We start from the raw sequence: 18,008 nt of genomic DNA, 5'->3' as shown, positions 1-18,008 counted from the left end.
TTTCTGAGATTTCTTCTTTTTTTCTTCCTCCGTGTGTGTTGACGAGTCCAGGCTTCCCTGCGTGTTTACTCTGAGGATTATAACCTTCTCCGCTCCCGAAATCAAAAGACAGATCTTGCTACACCTATTATTTGCTCACTGTTCCTAACCATTAAGTCCTGAAGAAATAAATATCCAGACCGCAGGGTGGTGGTGGTACACGGCGTCTTTTCCAGTAACCAGCAGGTGCTGCTTCTTCCCACAAACCGCACCCACCCCCCCCCCCCCCCCCCCCCCCCCCATACCCACCCACCACCCCCGCTTCACTCCACCCCACCCTCGTCCCCATTGCCCCAACACAGAAAATGGTTTATTGTCATAATGCAGTAGGGGATAAAATATTCCTCCACTCACGGGCCATTTATTTTTCTAAATGCAGATCAGGACTTTTATTGAATTATGGCTGAAAGGTCGTAATGGCTCCCTCCTGTATGGGTCAGTGTAAACAAGGAAGAGTGAGCTCACACAGAGTGGGGCATTTTACTTCCCTTCATAGGTAAGTAAACAGGAAAGACGCTTGGCTGGTGACTTTAGACGGGAGTGTGTGTGCGGAGGAGGCGGAGCCTCGTGAATATGCAACGTTAGCTGATCGTCTCGGTCGACTCGACTGTGAAAATGTTTTCCTCTTGCATCATCGGCGCGTAATAAAAAGTGCTATCTTGGGCCTTTTGTAAGTCATTTGGTGATTCTGACTGCTGATCTATGTGGCGTCGAGAAATCTAGAGGCGGGGGGCGGGGGGGGGGGGGGACTTTGTGTCTGTGGAAAAAGAAGGGGCATTTCACCCCAAAGCTATTGTACATCTGTCTCCGGCAGTTATTAACTGGCCTGAGGAGTTGACATCACACTGTTCCACAAAATCTTAGACAATGTTCTTCTTTTTTTTTTTTTCCCTTTTTTAGCAGCAGAAACTTTAACGGCGCCGATGCTTGAGAAACGGAGGCTTTGAAGAAGCTTTGAGAAGCAAAGAAGAAAAGTGCCAGTAATGGACTGATTAGGCTGAGGTGTTTACGTTCATTAGCGCGGTTTACACAGGAGAACATGTGTGTGAGTGTAGGAGTCTTTGTGCATGTGTGGCCCATTCAAAGCTTCCAGATGTGGTTAGAAGAGCAACAGTGGTCAAATCATGGCAACACTCAACAGTCATTCCTATCTGACCTATAAGACTTATAGAATCATCAGGAGTGGACACAACGTCCTCCTCCTCCTCCTCCTCCTCCTCCTCCTCGTTTTGTCCCGACATTCTCGGGTTCAATCCAATTCTATTGAATGTGCGCCGCAGCATTCCAGTGGATTTATCAGTTGGCCAATATTTGCTCTCCTTCGAATCACCAAAGCCAAGCATGACGTGTCTGGAGTGACCCGAGTGAGGCGCAGCGCCGCCGTCAAAGGCCTCGAGTCACTTCAGACGCCGAAAAGCCGTTTCTCTGAAGAAGATAAAAAATCCCTTTATCTGTTCCCGTCTGTCTGCGAGTGGTAATGAGGATAAATATCTTCTCTACCAAATCGTAAATTAAGTGGTCATGAGTTAGATTATTGAGGCTCGCCACCATTTATGTGTGTGTGTGTGTGTGTGTGTGCGTCTAGGCCACTATGTCTCCAGGTTATATTTCTAGGAGCCAGGATGAGCCATTAACAGTGAGGAAAGCACCCAGTGTCAGACATGCCACAGTTCTTTCCCCTCCCCTGGCACTGATACACCTGTAGGCCTTTCTTTCAAAGACACCCAGCTCCATTTTCAAACATCAAAGTTGCCTTTGAGAGAGCAATTCGCACCGAGGGCGAGCCTTTCATGTGATTTGTGGAGCATGGGCGGGGCCCGCAGGGGGGGTCATCTTAAAGAGATGGATGCACCTGGCAGGTGCACGCAAATATACGCACACACAACAACGCGCATGATATCTCTTCTCTGTTTACTCTAGAGAGAGACTGCAATATCGCAGGTAAAATAACACAGCAAATGCCATTGTTGGCCTGTTTGCATACTTTGTACAGTCTGTGTGCCAAATGCAAATAGAATCAACCCGCCAAACTTCAAGCACCCACGCCCCCCCTCCCTCCCCCCCCCCAGCCCCCGCCCGCTCAAAACACTGCAGCGACTCATCGCCACCCCACCCACCCTCGCCTGCCATTCTCCTCCTGGAGCTGTGCGAACACACCCAGCCGAGCAAATACAGGCAACAAAACACGACAGCACTTGTGTGATTTGGGTGGATGAGTCGGTCAGTGTGTGTGTGTGTGTGTGTGTGTGTGTGTGAGCTCTATCTGCATGTATGCAGATGCACACTGAGGCAGAATAATATACGTGGTGTTTATACTGAGACAAACTCTATAACCTTACTGAGGTAAAAGAGACTTCTGCAACAGTCTGTCTCCATTTCTAAAAGAAAAGCCGATTCCCCGCCACAGATCGATGAGTAATTAAAAACAGAGAGAATATTAAAAACCAAAAAAGAGTTGACACTTTGACATAATTTCCTTCGTGGAAATGTAACTTCACTGTCTCTCACACTTGATTTATCAAGCGTTGATTTTCAGATACAGATAACACACACTTGCACAACTCTTTTTTTTTTTAGCATGATCTTGTTTTTTTTTGTTTTTTTTTTACATTCCTGTGTCCACAAGCAAAGTTTTGGTGAATAATTATACTTTTATATTTATCATACAGTCATACTGCATGTGCAATACATCAATAATTGAATTTTTAATTTTTGTAAATTTGATATATATATATATATATATATATATATATATATATATATATATACATATACATATACATATATATATATATATATATATATATATATATATATACGTACATACAAACAGCCCCCAAATAAGCAGTGGGTGATGTCATACATATATACGAGTGAGAGAGTGAGAGTACCATAAATAAAGACGTGGGATTAATTGAGAATAACCCTGCAGCGTGCAGCGAGGGTGCGCGAGATGTTGCAGAGGCATCTGATACGGCAACAAACAGGGAGGGTCCTGACACATAAGTCATCTGCTCTCTCTCTCTTTTTCTTTTTTTTCTTCTGACATTTCTTACTCAGAACGCTCTTTCTTGTTTGTTGGTTTTTTTTACTGTTAAAGCATCTGCTCAGAAGTGCAGCAAGAGTTTTGGTCAACAGTTGCAACAGCTGTGAGGCCTTGATAGAAGTTAGATAATATAGAAGTAAAAAAAAAGAGAAGAAGAAGAGGGGGGAGGAGGAGGGGGGTTAATGTGACGAATGCCGGATGTGTGATGAGGAAATCAGCAGCGAGGGAGACAGAAATAATCGGCTGAACATTTAGCCCGCACTTTCTGTTTGGTAACAGAATGTGTCCATCTATGTGTGTGTGTGTGAGTGTGTGTGTGTGTGTGGGCATGTAAACATACATGTGTGCACATATGACTGCTCGTCTGTGTGTCTTATTTGATGGCTCAGGTGTTTCCACAAAAACACGGCGTTCTTTGTTACATTGCCGAAGGCAGGCTGCCACTGCAGTCCTGTCCATCAGGTTCTCCTGACTGGATCAGTAAACATTAATAACACCCCCTCCTCCTCCTCCTCCTCCTCCTCCTCCTCCTCCTCCCCTGGGTGCCAGCTCCTCGGCTGGCAGCCATGCAAATGCACGAACAGCCTGTAAAGCTGTGTGCAGGCCCTGCCAGCCTGTGGACAGGTGAACACAGTATAAGCCGGCTCTGGGGCTGTCTGCACTCTAAGAACGCTGACGCTTAAGCTCGTATGGGCAGCGTCGTGTGGCAGCGTCGGGGGAAAATAGAGAGTTAGAGATGGGGGGGGGGATGAGAGCAGAGTTGGAATATATAACTGTCTCTAAGAATGAGTTCTCTAATGAAAGAATGCTGTAACTTTTACGTGCTGGCTCAGCTTTGGCTCTAAACGTGGATGTAATGTGGTGCCGTGTGGTGAGCAGAAGAATCTGAACATTTTTATGGTCCTAATAACGTCTGAATGGCCGTGTGTGTTCCTGCGCCGCGTCGGTGCCGTGACATGACTGATATGATACTCTCAGAATGTGCGTCTTGTTAAAATGTGAGGGCTCCTTTATCTCATCTCACAAGAGATTTTTTTATTTGTCTATTTTGAGGACGAGTGCTGTCGTAAAGAACTAAACTGCAATGAAAACTCACGTCTGACAGCCTCTTCAAAGTTGCGTCATGAAGAACACAAAGTGTCCTGGTGGCTGTTTTCTCTGCAGAGTAACTGCATGTATTCTCCATATTTCAGACGAGCTTTGACTCAGTTCTGGTTTGGATTATATTCAGACAAAATTCTTTTAAAAATCAGCCTTTGCACAATTTCTCTCTCAGCCATTCTGTGAATTCCCTCTGTGCTGCCGCTGTGTAATAGACTTTAATGGAGCCCTAAATTCTTCCTGCCCTATATTAAACAGTGTCACTTTATAGCACCCAGCAGTGCCGGTGTAAAAGTAGAACGGCCACTCTGACGCCGCCGCTGAAGCTGTAACGTGTTGACAGACTGACGGGAGACAATCTTAATGTACACAGTTATTTCAAGCCGAGACGCTCGCCGCCGAACACGAGCCTGTGTGTGCTTTTTATGCACAAGCACATGAACTTCTTTTTTATTATAATTAATAATTATCAAATTGAAACCATCCACACACACACACACACACACACACACACAATCAAATGGTGTTTATTATTATCTCGTCCCTCCCTTCTTCGCCCCTCACTGTTCTCTTTTATAACCCTGCAAATTCTTGGGTGATTATATATGTCCCTTTCTTTGTGCCTGTCGTCTCCCTCCCTCCACTCGCTCTGTCTTTCCCTGCTGTCGTCTGTTTTGACCAGACTAAATCCTCCTGGTTCCTAATAACTCCGCTCTCACACCCAGTTCTACCAAGCTCAGAAAAACCCCTGCAGTGTCTTCACTGGGGGTGCCTTGAACTTGTGCCACAGACCATAACTTAACACCTTTTTGTATCATATCAAGATGTAAGCAAGCACTGGGATCCCATGTTCCTTCAGAAAATATTACACAAGTGAAATAACAATAATATTCCTGTCACACAAATGTAAGGTAAATGTAATAATTCAAACAATCTGAATCTAAAGCTCATCTAAAGGAATTCACTGCTTATTTCCTCCGTTGTCTAAATGACCAGTTGCAATGCAATATCAGTAAATAGCGAGAAGCACAGAGCAGGATTTTGATTTTCAGACGTCTGCCAGTGTGAGGCTGCACTTGATTTTAGAAAATCTAATTTATTTGTAATAAATAATACATTTAAGGATATTTTTGTTTTTAAAGAGAGCAGCATAAACAATTTTTTATTAGATTTTTTTGTGTATAAAAAAATTCAAATAACAGAATAAGGGACAATTTGGTGGGGGCAACGTTGGCCTGCAGGCCCCACAGTCCTGCGACGAACCCATGATGAACACCCTCCCTCAATATGTGATGAATTTATAAAGAAAAATAACCTCGCCCTTCAGCATCTGAGTAAAACGACACTGCTCCCCACCGCAGCAGCAGCAGCAGCAGCAGCAGCAGCAGCAGCATTTAAACCACATGAGGACGTAGCTGTGGCGCTAACAGCATTAGCTGTGGGCCTCCCTGCCAGGGCCAGTGGTGGCCAGACTCTGCCCTGTGTTAAATCAGCGGGGCCACTTATGTGGTCAGGCAGGTACGACCCCTCTGACCATGCTGCACCGGGGGAAGGCAGGGGTGAGGAGTGGGAGAGAGTGATGAGGGGGAGAGGAGGAGAGGGGGAGAGGGGGAGAGGAGGGAGGGGGGGTTCTCAGAGCTGAGCCACCTGCGGCTTGGAGTCTCACCCAGCTCCTCTTAGTGGTCTTGGGTTTTGCCTGAATATGCTTTTACAGTTTCCTCTGAATAGACCCCGTCCCTGTGGCCATGCTGCACACGCACACACACACACACACACACACACACAAACACACACACACACACAAACCTGCACTGCTAATCTGAAGGACAATATGGTGCTACATTCAATCTGGTTTACCATAACCACTACCCCAAGCCTTTACCTAGTCTTAATTCTAATCTTAACCCCAAAACCAAGACTCAACCTCAAAATAAATCTGTGTTAACCAGCACACACACACACACACACACACACACACATTTATGAATACATATCACTCACACGCATTTTTCCACATCAACAATTCGATCACATTTTCTATTATATTTTATGTTAGTATATATGAATATAACATGTAAATGTGACTCATACACACCGCAGATAAAGAGTTTAAAGTCATTTATCATGAGAGTAAAGAAGCAACAGCAGCAGCTTCAGGATTCTTCAGAGATTTCTCCCCCGTTTGTGACTCATGCAGGTCTTTTGTTGTTCAGGATCCAGGAAAAAGTGCTTTGTGTTTGCCACAGTGCGTTTTAGCAATAACAGGAGCAAGTGTGTGTGTGTGTGTGTGTGTGTGCGTGTGTGTGCGCGTGCGCGTGCGTGTGTGGTCACTCACTGCGTGGTTCCCGGGGTCCGTCCACGGTGACTTTGATGGCTCTGTGGTAAGTGGCCACTTGCGGTGGTCCAGTGAAGACAGTGATGGTCAGAGTGAAGCTCTTCCCTGCAGCACAGAGACACATCCACGACATTTAATCAGAGACATTTTCACTTCATGACTTTGTCTTTTTAGAATTATCCGTATAAAAAACAACAACCCGGCGTTTCCTCTTGTTTGTAACAATACCTCGCTTGTTCAACCTCAAATCATCACCGGCTTTATGTCCCGCTGCAGCCTTTGAATATTTTATTATTACTTTTTTCTTTTTGGTAAAAGGAGCTGGGGACCACCTCCTTTGATGGCCTGACTGCGGATATGATTTAGATTATTGAGCGAATGTGTTCCAGATTGCTCGAAAAAGGCCTTACAGCCATAGTTTATTGTTCAACAAGACAAGATCTTGCTCCCATCTGCATCAAAGTCCGTGCAGGGGGGAGGTGAGGAGGAGGAGGAGGAGGAGGAGGGTGAGGAGGGGTTTTTGCATCGTGCTGCGGCTCCGATGCTCGTCCCCAGCTCTGAGAAAGGCATCTCTTGTTAAAAAGAGACTGCGTGGGAAGAAAAGGGAAAAAAGAAGAAGAAGAATCCTAGGGTGGGATAATTGACTACAGAAATAAAAGGTATTGGCTCTTCTTTTTTTCTTTTTTTTTTTAATTCGCAGACAAAACCCTTTTTTCTCATTCATCAAATCACAGACATGTTCGCATTAAAAGGAAATATAAAAGGCCTGAAAAGCCTCTGAGGGGAATGACAGAAATGCCTCCTCCAGATGCTGCTGTTCTTTTACAATCCCAATTTATTTTGTTATCTGTTTGAAAAAATAAATGCATAAATAAAAGCTGCTGTCTCCTCTGCAGCAGGCCGCGCACTCACCTGCACACACGCGCCATAAGCATCCATTTATTACAATAACACGTGTTGTTTTTGCTCAGAAATTAAACACAACACTTACGAGCTATTAGAGGGAGTTTTGCAAAAATATATTGATTTACACCGCCCTCTGTAATTATTTTATAATTCCCTGGATTATTGGAAGAACCTGTAGTAGTCCCATTATCACGTCGCCTCTGCGCGCCGTGACGCAGGCCAGATGTTTCGGATGACACCCGTGGACGTCAGTTGGCAGCGCGTGGGCACCCGCCGTACCCACGCCTAAATCATCCCACATTTGCGTTTTTTTTATCTCAGTAATGCAGAGCAGAGAGGAAGAGGAGGAGGAGGAGGAGGCCATCACTGACACACACACACACATGCACTTCAAAGCTGCGTCTTCTTCACTGTGCGTAACGGACAGCGCGGTGTCCACGCTCCACAGAGCCGTGTTTGACATGCTTTAACTTTAATTAAAACATTGACAGTCATTACGATAATAACACACTGTCAGCCCTAGACCCGGAAATAGGATCTATTATTATGATTATGATTATTATAGGCGCGTCTCCAAATGTTGCTGCAAATTGCAGACACCTTGTCTTTGTCATATTTTGTGCCTGCGTGTGTGCGCGCGTGCCACTTTCATGCCTGCGTGTGTGTGCGTGTGCGGAGCTCACCTCGGCCGCTCCTGCCCACGAAGCGCAGGTCGTTGAATCGGGCCACCTGGTTCTTCATCACGGCCGAGGCGTTCCTCAGCTCGGCCGAATAGTTCTCGTCGTTGCCGGCCATCACCGTCACCAGAGTCCCGTCGGGAACGTCACCGAGAGCCACGACCTGCATGCGCAAGGCAGAGAGGCGGCGGCGAGGTCGCCCCGGGTCACCAAACCAAATGTGCACAACAAGCGCGCGTAAAAACCGCATCCGGCTCCTTTAACATTAAACACTAATAGTCAAATTTCCACCGCAATGTCAACAGTGAGGTGAACCGTGATGTTGGTGGATTTAAGTGAGCAGACGCATCTCAAATGTTCTGCTCAGTTTGTTAATAATGTTCCGTGTCGCACATTCATTTCCTTTAGTTTGTGTTCGCACCGGCTCTTAAACAAACTTTAAAGCCAAACAATGACACAAATATTGAACCATAAATTATTAAAAAAAAATGAAAAAAAACATCTACAAATTCAGCTCCGCAAAAATAATAAAATAAATCACAACTTTTTTCCTGCGATATGAGGCCACGTCTAAACCAACTTTTAATAATGTCACTGCCTGTAATGTGCAGAAACCAAAAGCACAAATCATTTATAGATCCTTCCCTTTTGTTTATAAATAAAAGCAAGGAAGTTGTTTTCAATCTGCCTCTAAAAGTCATTTCTCGTGCATTTCCTATAGTTAGAAAAAAACCAAAAAAAAAAAACCCACAGTGTGCGTCATTAAAATGAAAATATAATGAGTGATAATTAGAAGCCATGTGTCTTGCCTTGAAAGCCACGGGCAGCGTCTTGTTGCACCTCCAGTGCGACGGCAGGACGGAGCACAGGAAGTTCGGGCTGTCGGTGCGGACCAGCTCGCCGGCGTGGTCCGCCAGGACGTCCACCACGTTCCTGGTGTCCGGTCTCGTCCTGAGGGGCCCCGGGGTGGCCATGGCCCCGTTGCCGTCTCCGAGTTTACTGCAGGGGAAGGACGTGGAGGGCGGCGTGAACCGTCTGGTGGTGGGCGGCTCTACGGGAATATGCATCACAACAGCTTGGGTCAGTGCCACCTGACTGGGGTTGTATGATGAGAGCAGGAGGACACTCTGGGAGGAAAATAGTGTTTTGTTTTTCTTTCTCTTCTCCTCCTCCTCCTCCTCCTCCTCCTCCTCCGGACGCGGATGGTCTCAGGAGTCCAGCGTGTGAGCGCAGAGGATGGAGGCGAGAACGCACCGAGACAAGGTGGAGAAAAGCGTCTCCCTGTGCGCTAAAGCTCAGGATACGTCAGGCTGAGGAACATCAGGATCTGACTGAGCACAAACACACCAACTAAAACAAAGTCTCTCGCCGCCTTCTATCTTCCCCTGCTGTACACTTAACCAGCCGCGTGGCTAAACACATCAACAGCACAAGCTCTCACTGTTCAATCTATGGAATTAGTCACCAAATCTCACAAACACTGGTCAGATAATCCAGACGCGATGCGCAAATTGACTGCTAAACTTTTGGTGCGTAAAAAGGTGATCGCAACTACAGAAGCTTTGCCAAACTCTCCTTGAGATCTCACCAAACTTCACTATAATATAAAAAAAGACCTGAGAAATATCTAAGTGGAGTTGAAGTTCAGCATCTGTGTCCTTTTTGTTAAAGAAGTTGTTGCAACTTTATCCTCGGTGGATTTTCCCCCAAAAAACAATCACAAAAGCAGAGTTATTGTGGGATAGAAATGAGAAGAGTCCCGTTGTTTTCCTGCTGGATTTCCCCCTTTTCTTTCAAAAAAAGTTATCCTTTTTGTCGCAGGAATATGTGGCGCAAGAAGGAACCGCGAGGCTGAACGCAGAGCAGAGTGCGGCAGTATTATTTTACCCCAGTCATTTTAGTGTTTAGTGGTTGGGAGTATGGAGGTGATTTCAACCAATGAGTGCGCAGGGTTGGGCTTTGAGAGAACCAATCACCTCTCTCTCTCTCTCTCTCTCTCTCTCTCTCGCTCTCTCTCTCTCTCTCTCGCTCTCTCTCTCTCTCCCACACACACACACAAGCTGAATTATTGATGCATATCTGTGTCTCTCTGTGCTCGCGCTCGTGTTTTAATATAAGAAACCTTACACGATAAAGAGTTTTTTGCAGGAGTTTCATAAAAACAGCACCAATAATATCATGTGTACATGAATTGATGTTACATTATTGCCAATAATTATGTGGTGGATTAAGATTTGAACTTTTATAATTGAGTTTAAAATGCAACAAACAAATTGAGCATCGTATGGATATTATATAGATTATAATTGTGCAAGGAAGTGATGTTAAATTATGCACCTGGGCTTTGTCTCAGTAATCTATAATCTGTTTTAATTTCAGCAGATTATAGTTGCACAGACCTGTGGTTTCACTCTCATTAATTACAAGTTATTTCATCTGGCGCCTTCACACCTTTCTCAGTAGGTAAATTATTTTATTATTTTTTCTTTTTCTTTTTCATAAAGGGGGAAATTATAACTTTATAAAACAGATGACTATCAATTTAATTGGCTAAAATTGGTTGGATAGGGGAATTAAAGTGCACATCAAACGACACAACTGATTAATAATACGCGCGTGTGCCAGAGGCAGAATCCTCAAGGAGCCATGGATTCGTCAAATGACGACGGCACGCCCTGTTCCAAAAAAGACTCCGCCGTGCGCCTTTCTGACACTAGTTGGCGCATTTGCCTTTTCAATCGCTGTCAGCTGCGGCAGTTGAGAGGCAGCAGCAGACACGCGCTTCACCTCCTCACTGAGCAGGAAACTTTCATCCGCAGCTCGAGCTGTGAATCTGTTTCCACTTTGTCTAAAGTCTTCAGAGAGGAGGCGCAGACCAAACAGCAGAGACATTTTCTCTCTCCCTCTTTTTGATTGTGATTTAAAATAAAAATGATTATAAACCTAATGAGAAATATCATAATAATAAACGCAGGTGATGCAGTTATTCGTTGAATAATCGCTCACTGGAGCCGCGTGACGCACGTGAGTTTACATTTACTTAAAAAAAAAAAATCACAATTTTCTTACATTTTTTTTTACTTTTCATGCGTAAACATATTTTTTTAAGTTCTGTCATTTTATTAATTGAAGCACCGATTTACCAGGTTTATTTAATTTAATTGAGTTCAAAGTTCCATCACTTGCATTTGAATTAAAAATTAAAACCATCAAATGCATAAAGGAGTAAAACAGGAGGCAGGAGTTATTACTGCCTCACGGTCCACGTATGTAAACAGGAAATGGACAATAAAAAGAATATTGAACAAAGTCGTGTGGACTTTTCGTTGCAGCGCGCGGTAAAGATGCAGCCAATCAATCGACCTTTCATCTTAATAACAGGATAAAGCGTTTTATTTCCGCGCGAGTGTGCGGCGGTTTTTAAGTTGTTTACTTGCTCGAGAATAAATCAAGTGCAGTTAAGTGGAGCCACGGATTTCATCCGAGTGGATTCAGGTTTTCCCCTGAACCCCCTCCTCCCTCCCCAATAACGCAGGGAATGATGAGGAGAAAGAAAGAAAGTTAAAATTATGTCATTTTAATGTGCAAATGTTTCCCAAAAAAAATTAAGAATCACAGAGGTTTTATTTAACAGGAGCTTAAATAAAGTGGATGATGGCTGGATTAAAATTTAATAACAATATCCTGATAAAATTTCCTTCATTATCAGAAAAACAAATATTTCAGTATGTTACGTTTTCCCCCAGATTTGTGAAATGTTTCGGTTTTTAACATAAAAAATAAGATCACAAAGTCAAATCTCTAACTCAATCTAACATTTTATCATGATAATTATAAGATAACCACAATTAGATTCTTTTTTTTAATCATAATATTCCCCATTCATGTGGGATAAAACCAGGCCACAGAAATCACATTATCAGCACCAAGCACCAAGCCTTTTCATTACAGCACTTAATATCATGTGCTATTAATTAACTAATTAATTTTATATTAATCATTTTCACAATTTGTATCAGCTCTCTCTATATATATTTTAGGCTTATTTAATTCCTTCCACAGTAGGAATTATTTTAATTGAGTCATGACATCATCTGGTGAAAAAACAAATTCCTAACCTTACCTCATTTTTTAGTGTTTTTGTTTTTTTTAAATTACAGAAGCTTATTTCACAGTCAGTGCAGAGAGCAGCAGCAGCAACAGCAGCAGCAGCAGCAGCAGCAGCAGAAAAATCATCTGTGATCAGATCACCTATCATGCATCCTCTATTTTGAGTAAAGCTGGACTGGGACAATGACAATGCCAGTGATATTTTAGTCGTCCTCCTGCCCTGCGTGGTTCATTATTAATACGAGTGACCACATGCTGCAGCTTTAGCCCCCGCTCAGCTGTAATGTGCGCTCCGGGCGCCTGTCACATTTAGACCTCCACATTTCAACATGCACTTTCTACAGTTTCAGCCGCACGGCCGGCGAGGAGGGAGCCCGCCGCCCGCCGCCGTGCCCCTGAACGATTTTTAATGATCCGGGGTTGGGCTGAGCCTGAAATCAAGACCCAACTCCTGCAGGACACGTGAAACCATGGACCCACCTCAAACAGGCCTCCGCACTCTGGACACTCACTGTTTTAAAGAATGAAATGAAAGCGGATCCGCCGGATATAAATCAAGGAATCACATTGTTGTGCTCTCTGTGAAAACAAATGATTCAAAGATTGCCGTCCTGACGTGAATCTCGAGGGTTAAAAAAGGGTCGTTGAGGTGACTTAAGTGTACAAAATGTCATAATGAGTCATACTGTGAAGACGCAGTATGATCCCCATTAACCAGTGCAAGCCTTTGGGCTCTGTAAACGTATACCTGGATCTAAAGTGCCACCCACTTTGCTTCCAGTGCCACTTTAAAGTCACTTTGAAGACCGGTCTCTGATACATGGACACCTCTTTAACCTTTTTTTTTTCTCTTTTCACTGAATCTGATCTATTAGCCTATGTAAACTCCCGGGCTATTTCCAGACGTGTACACATAAGCCCTCAGATGGGTAGCTATTCATTTAGAGAAAAAAAAAACAAGGGGGGGGGGGGTGGCTGTGGGGGCAATTAGAAATAGTTTTAGGTTCAACGATGACATAAGACAAAGATTTCTATCTTTAGAGGAGCTGTGGCCATCGCACATTTCTGTACATTCACCAAATTACAGGGCGAGCTCGGGCCCTCCATCCACCGAATGCATTCCTTCCCAAAAGTGTCTGCTCGAGTTTCAGCCGGGGGTTTCAGCGCTGTGGAAATATGAGTGTTCTGAATGGACGACTTCTATGAAATGGAGTTTTTATTCCTCTTGGATTAAATTAGCTCTACTTTGGGGCTTGGGGTATTTTTTTGTATGAATGATGAATTCTGTGGTGGCTGTGGAACGCCAGGCTTGTTTACTGTTCCCTCCCTAGCACAGCTCACTATGAAGTGGACGTTTTTTTTTCCCTGCTTGATATGACAAGAGTGTCTGTGATTAGAACCTCCAAGCATGATGTAAGTCACCAAAGCCACTTGTGTGCGCGTCCCCTCAAAGGGAAAAATCATCATATTCTCAGCGTCGGGAGTGTTTATATACACGAGTGTACGGAGAGACGTTTGAAACAACAGTGAGTGGGCACACACTGTTTGGGTTTCGGGCTCTCGCTGCTCTGATGGCTGATTCGCTCGCAAATTTTGATTACATAACGTGTCAGCACATCGCAATCGGTGGTCATTTCTGTCCATTTTGATGTTCAGACAAGAAAATCGGAAACACGTTGAACAATTTTGATGGCATAAATTGTCTGTGATGACTTAAAATTCATTTTTGAGTTATTTTTTTTTTAGTACTTTTACATTTATTTTAGTCTCTGTGGTTTTACTCTTCTACATATATATATACATATATATATATATATATATATATATATATATATATATATAACTCATGCCAGTGTCCGATCCTCGAAGGCATTCAGAGTACACACTATCCTAAAAGTGATGAAGAGCACGGTGACGTTTCCAAAACCCAGCAGCAGCTAATTATCGTGCAAGCACATTGGTTTCATGCATCTTTAATACGACACTGTCTACGTTTTATAAAAGGTGCAGCGCGGAGCCAACGGCTTATTAAAGCCCTCGGAATCAATTGCGCTCCATATAATGGCTGCTGGGGGACGAGGCCAACCCTGTTTTTATTTCCGTCTGCTGAATGTAAATGGACTTCTTTAAAGACGAGGACATGACACTTCACTTCATACATAATGGGATGGAGTTTGGTTGTGGTACAACGCGACGTTTTCCAATAAAAGTGGGAAAATGGATTTGGCGCCAACTAGATATTTCTTTCGATTAATATTTGACATAAAAACAAACAATAACTCAATGAGAGGATTGTTAAAGATTCAGTATGTAACACTTTTCTGAAAAGATGACTTTTTGTCTCTGTAGGTCACTACACGTTTCTCACGTTTCAGAGAACCATTTCACCTCACCGATGTTTCAGGGAACTGGGAATAACCTAAAGTTACACCTAACTTAACCTAAAGTTCACTCTCGCTCTCATGCTCCCGTTAGTCGTGATGTAAAATGCATCACGCTGTGTCTCCACAGACACAGAGTTGTGTTGACTTAATCATCGTCATGTGAACTCATATTCAAACACAATCCACCCAAATCATCTAATTTTTTCCTCTCTAACCTACAACCACGAGTGCTCGTCATGATTCATAACGCGACGCTCTGAAACTATGAAGCTTTTGCTCGTACGCTATAGTGACATGAGGCCTCTGTAGGGGGGATTTCCCAGCAGTCATTGCAGTCGCTTGTACGTATTCAATGATCAAATTTAAAGGGGCGTTCACAAATGATGGTTTGTTAGTGAGAACAGGATCGACAAACAAAAACTGTCTATAATGTACATTCTACATTCACTCATTTTTTATAGTCTTAGTGTTAACATCCTTATATATTGTATATTTTTTTGGTAATGCATATTTATTCTTCATTATCTTTATCTTTACTGCGGGACAATCTTATCTCTGCACGCTCACAGTTCAATACTCGTTTCCCGTGCACGTCTCTTTGGATAAACGCGTCTGCTAAACGCTTAAAAATGTAAATGTACGATGTATTAAAGCAGCGTGTGGTTTATAAGTGACAGGATTCATTTATGCAGAAAGAGCAGGTTTATAAAGTGACATTTAAATAGCGATGGACAGATGGAACTCAGCCATTATTAATTTAACTTTATACGTGTGATATTCCTACAGTCTTGGTTGTATAGGACTTTATATTTGATCATTTTTTTGAATTGTGGAACACTTAACACCATCATCGCTCAATGTTTAATACGATAAATGTAGAAAAAGTCAACTCATTTCTGTCTTGTTAACCCCAGGAGTCAATAGAAAGCACGGTGAGACCCACTGATGAGTCCTCTGTGACTGGGGGTTGATTGTGGTCAGAATCCCCCCCCCCCCCCCCCCCTTCTCTCCCCCCTCCCCTTCCTTTCAGTGGCAGTTCAATGGTAAACACCACACCCCGCACACCCGGGGGCAGATCGGGGGCGGGGGGGGGACTCGACATAAACCCCACTGTCACGCTCACTCCGCCCTCACATCATCCATCGGGTACACTCACCCAACGATGACAGTCAGCAGCCTGTGATGTGGTTCACAGGCCTGTTTATTCTTTGGAAACCCACTAAAAGTAGCATTGGATGGTAAGCTCACCAGAAGGCCCCAGTGCTATTATAGGAGCACTTTGGGTTGAGTTTTGATCTGGTGGGATTGTAAATAGGGCCCTGCCTTGCTGCGGATCACCACTCTGGGTCGACATTGTTTAGTGTGACCTGAAGGAAGCTGTTTGATATTCAGGGTGATTTGTAACCTGGAGCATACGCGGCGTAAAAAGCCCAAAATGTGTCTGTTTTTCATAATATTGACGGTGATGGACAAAATGTAGCCTGCTCCACTTTTTCTTCATTTTACATTTCACAGAGAAGAAAAAAACATGTTTTTTTTTTTCTTCTCCAGGGTCTTTATTTACCCTTGAATGTCAGCGTAACTTTTAAATCTAAATGAGTCCCATAAATACATCAACTCCCCCATTTTTTCAGTTGTGGTTTTTAGTGTGAGCTATAATCATTTCTCATCTTTCTTTGTCTCTGAGCCCGACTGTCTAAAACACTCACACACACACACACACACACACACACACACACAAACTCGCAGTGTTTCTCTCTTTCTGGCGAGAGCTTCTGATGCAAGGACGGCAATCTGTAATCTGTAGTAATTGCATGTTGCAGAAAAACATTTTTCCGCTGTGGTAATCGCTGCAATATGTGCAGTTGCGTTGCCAAAGTGACAGCACCCCCCCTCCCCCCCATTCCCCAACCCACCCCACCCCCTACAGACACTCACACACACACACACACACATACACAGTATCCTGACTCACTCTGACTTTACCAAATGTGTCCAACAACTTGAAGACCGCTCATCAGGACGGAAACAAAAACACCCCGTGTGCCTGTGACAGACCTGCAGCCGCTCACACATCCACTCGTACACCTGTGGAGCTGTCGCACTCAATTCACCTTGTACAGAACTGTACAGTTCCTCCTAATGACAGTTTAACTGCCACGCAGTCCTGATGCCAAAGCCCTGCCAGAGCACAGCTGCAACACACACACACACACACACACACACACACACACATCAGGAGAGAAATCTTTCCTCCGAGCCACATCACAACTCACACACTGTGAGCAGGTGATGAAATTAGTCTCGCACTAATTCTATGACAACAAAAGTCAATGCTAGTGCTGTCAAACGATTAATTGCATTAATGTCATAGTTAACTCGCGATTAATTGCACATTTCTTTTTGTCCCATTATTTTTTTCTCATTTTAATTATCAACATAGAAAAGTGGATTGACTTTCTTTGTGTTAATGTTTTTTTTTGTTGAGACAATATCTCTGTCTCAGTTATTCCTATTATTGTGAGTGCCGCACAATAATAAGAGAGGCTGTGTATCAGCCTGCAGTGCCGTGGTTCAATGTGCTGTTGCCTTAACGAGCTAATCCGAGCTAATCCAAGCTAATCCGAGCTAATCCGAGCTAAAGGAGCTAGCGGTCTTCAAAGCTCTCCTTACTATGGTTCGGGGGTCTGCCAGCCCGGTTGGTAACACTGCATACATCATTACTTGGGTGTGGGGAGTGGGTCGAGATATGATCCAGGCTACAAAACTACAAAGTTTGCTTGGCCACAAAGAACGTTAATCTCGCGATTTAAAAAAAAAAGGACGCTGTTAAAAACAGCGCTAGTAAATCCATCTCAGAGAAAGGTGCGATTCACCAGCGTTTTGACCCGACAGCCACAGTAAAGCGAGACGAGAGCTGAACCGCTGATGCATATTTATCATAGCGTCATCTACCATTTCATCACCCTCACACCAGCGTCTGCTCTGTTGGACTCCAGCGCAGATTTGTGAGGTCATCACGCCGTGAAACTATAAAGACAGCACATTCTGCCCTCCTGCCCTCTTCCTCATTCACTCTCTCTCTCTCTCTCTGACGCACATTTATGGTATCACCACCCGCCGCGCCGCCGTCGCCCTTCTACTGGACAAAATAAGCGGGCCCAGTCGGGCTCTGGTTGCGTTACACTGGTCCACGTGTAACCCCACACACCTAGAACGAGGACAAGTAATGCTCAGAGACATTTATAGATACACAGCACAGACACGAAGATTGCAACCAGACGACTGTGTGTGTGCAAACCTTTTTCCTCTCTGGGCTGCTACTCTGACTGCTGAAGCCATCCAACCTCCCAGCAGCTGAACTTCCCTGTGTCTCTAATGGAGTCTCTGTCAGATCAAACAGCTCCCAC

The 18,008-nt window shown here is 44.0% G+C and overlaps 1 protein-coding gene across 1 annotated transcript in view; it reads right to left on the bottom strand.

Annotated features, from left to right (window-relative positions):
• Positions 1–18,008, bottom strand: part of runx3 (RUNX family transcription factor 3) — a 47,858-nt gene that overhangs the window by 19,428 nt on the left and 10,422 nt on the right. Inside the window, exons 3-5 of the mRNA XM_058615607.1 lie at positions 8,914–9,155; positions 8,111–8,267; positions 6,522–6,626 (exon numbers count right to left, since the gene is read on the bottom strand). Of these exons, the coding sequence (XP_058471590.1) occupies positions 6,522–6,626; positions 8,111–8,267; positions 8,914–9,155 (504 nt within the window). The remainder of the gene's footprint in view (positions 1–6,521; positions 6,627–8,110; positions 8,268–8,913; positions 9,156–18,008) is intronic.

This window comes from Solea solea, chromosome 18, assembly GCF_958295425.1.
Source record: "Solea solea chromosome 18, fSolSol10.1, whole genome shotgun sequence".
Classification (NCBI taxonomy): domain Eukaryota; kingdom Metazoa; phylum Chordata; class Actinopteri; order Pleuronectiformes; family Soleidae; genus Solea; species Solea solea.
This window is presented reverse-complemented; position numbering and strand designations above follow the sequence as displayed.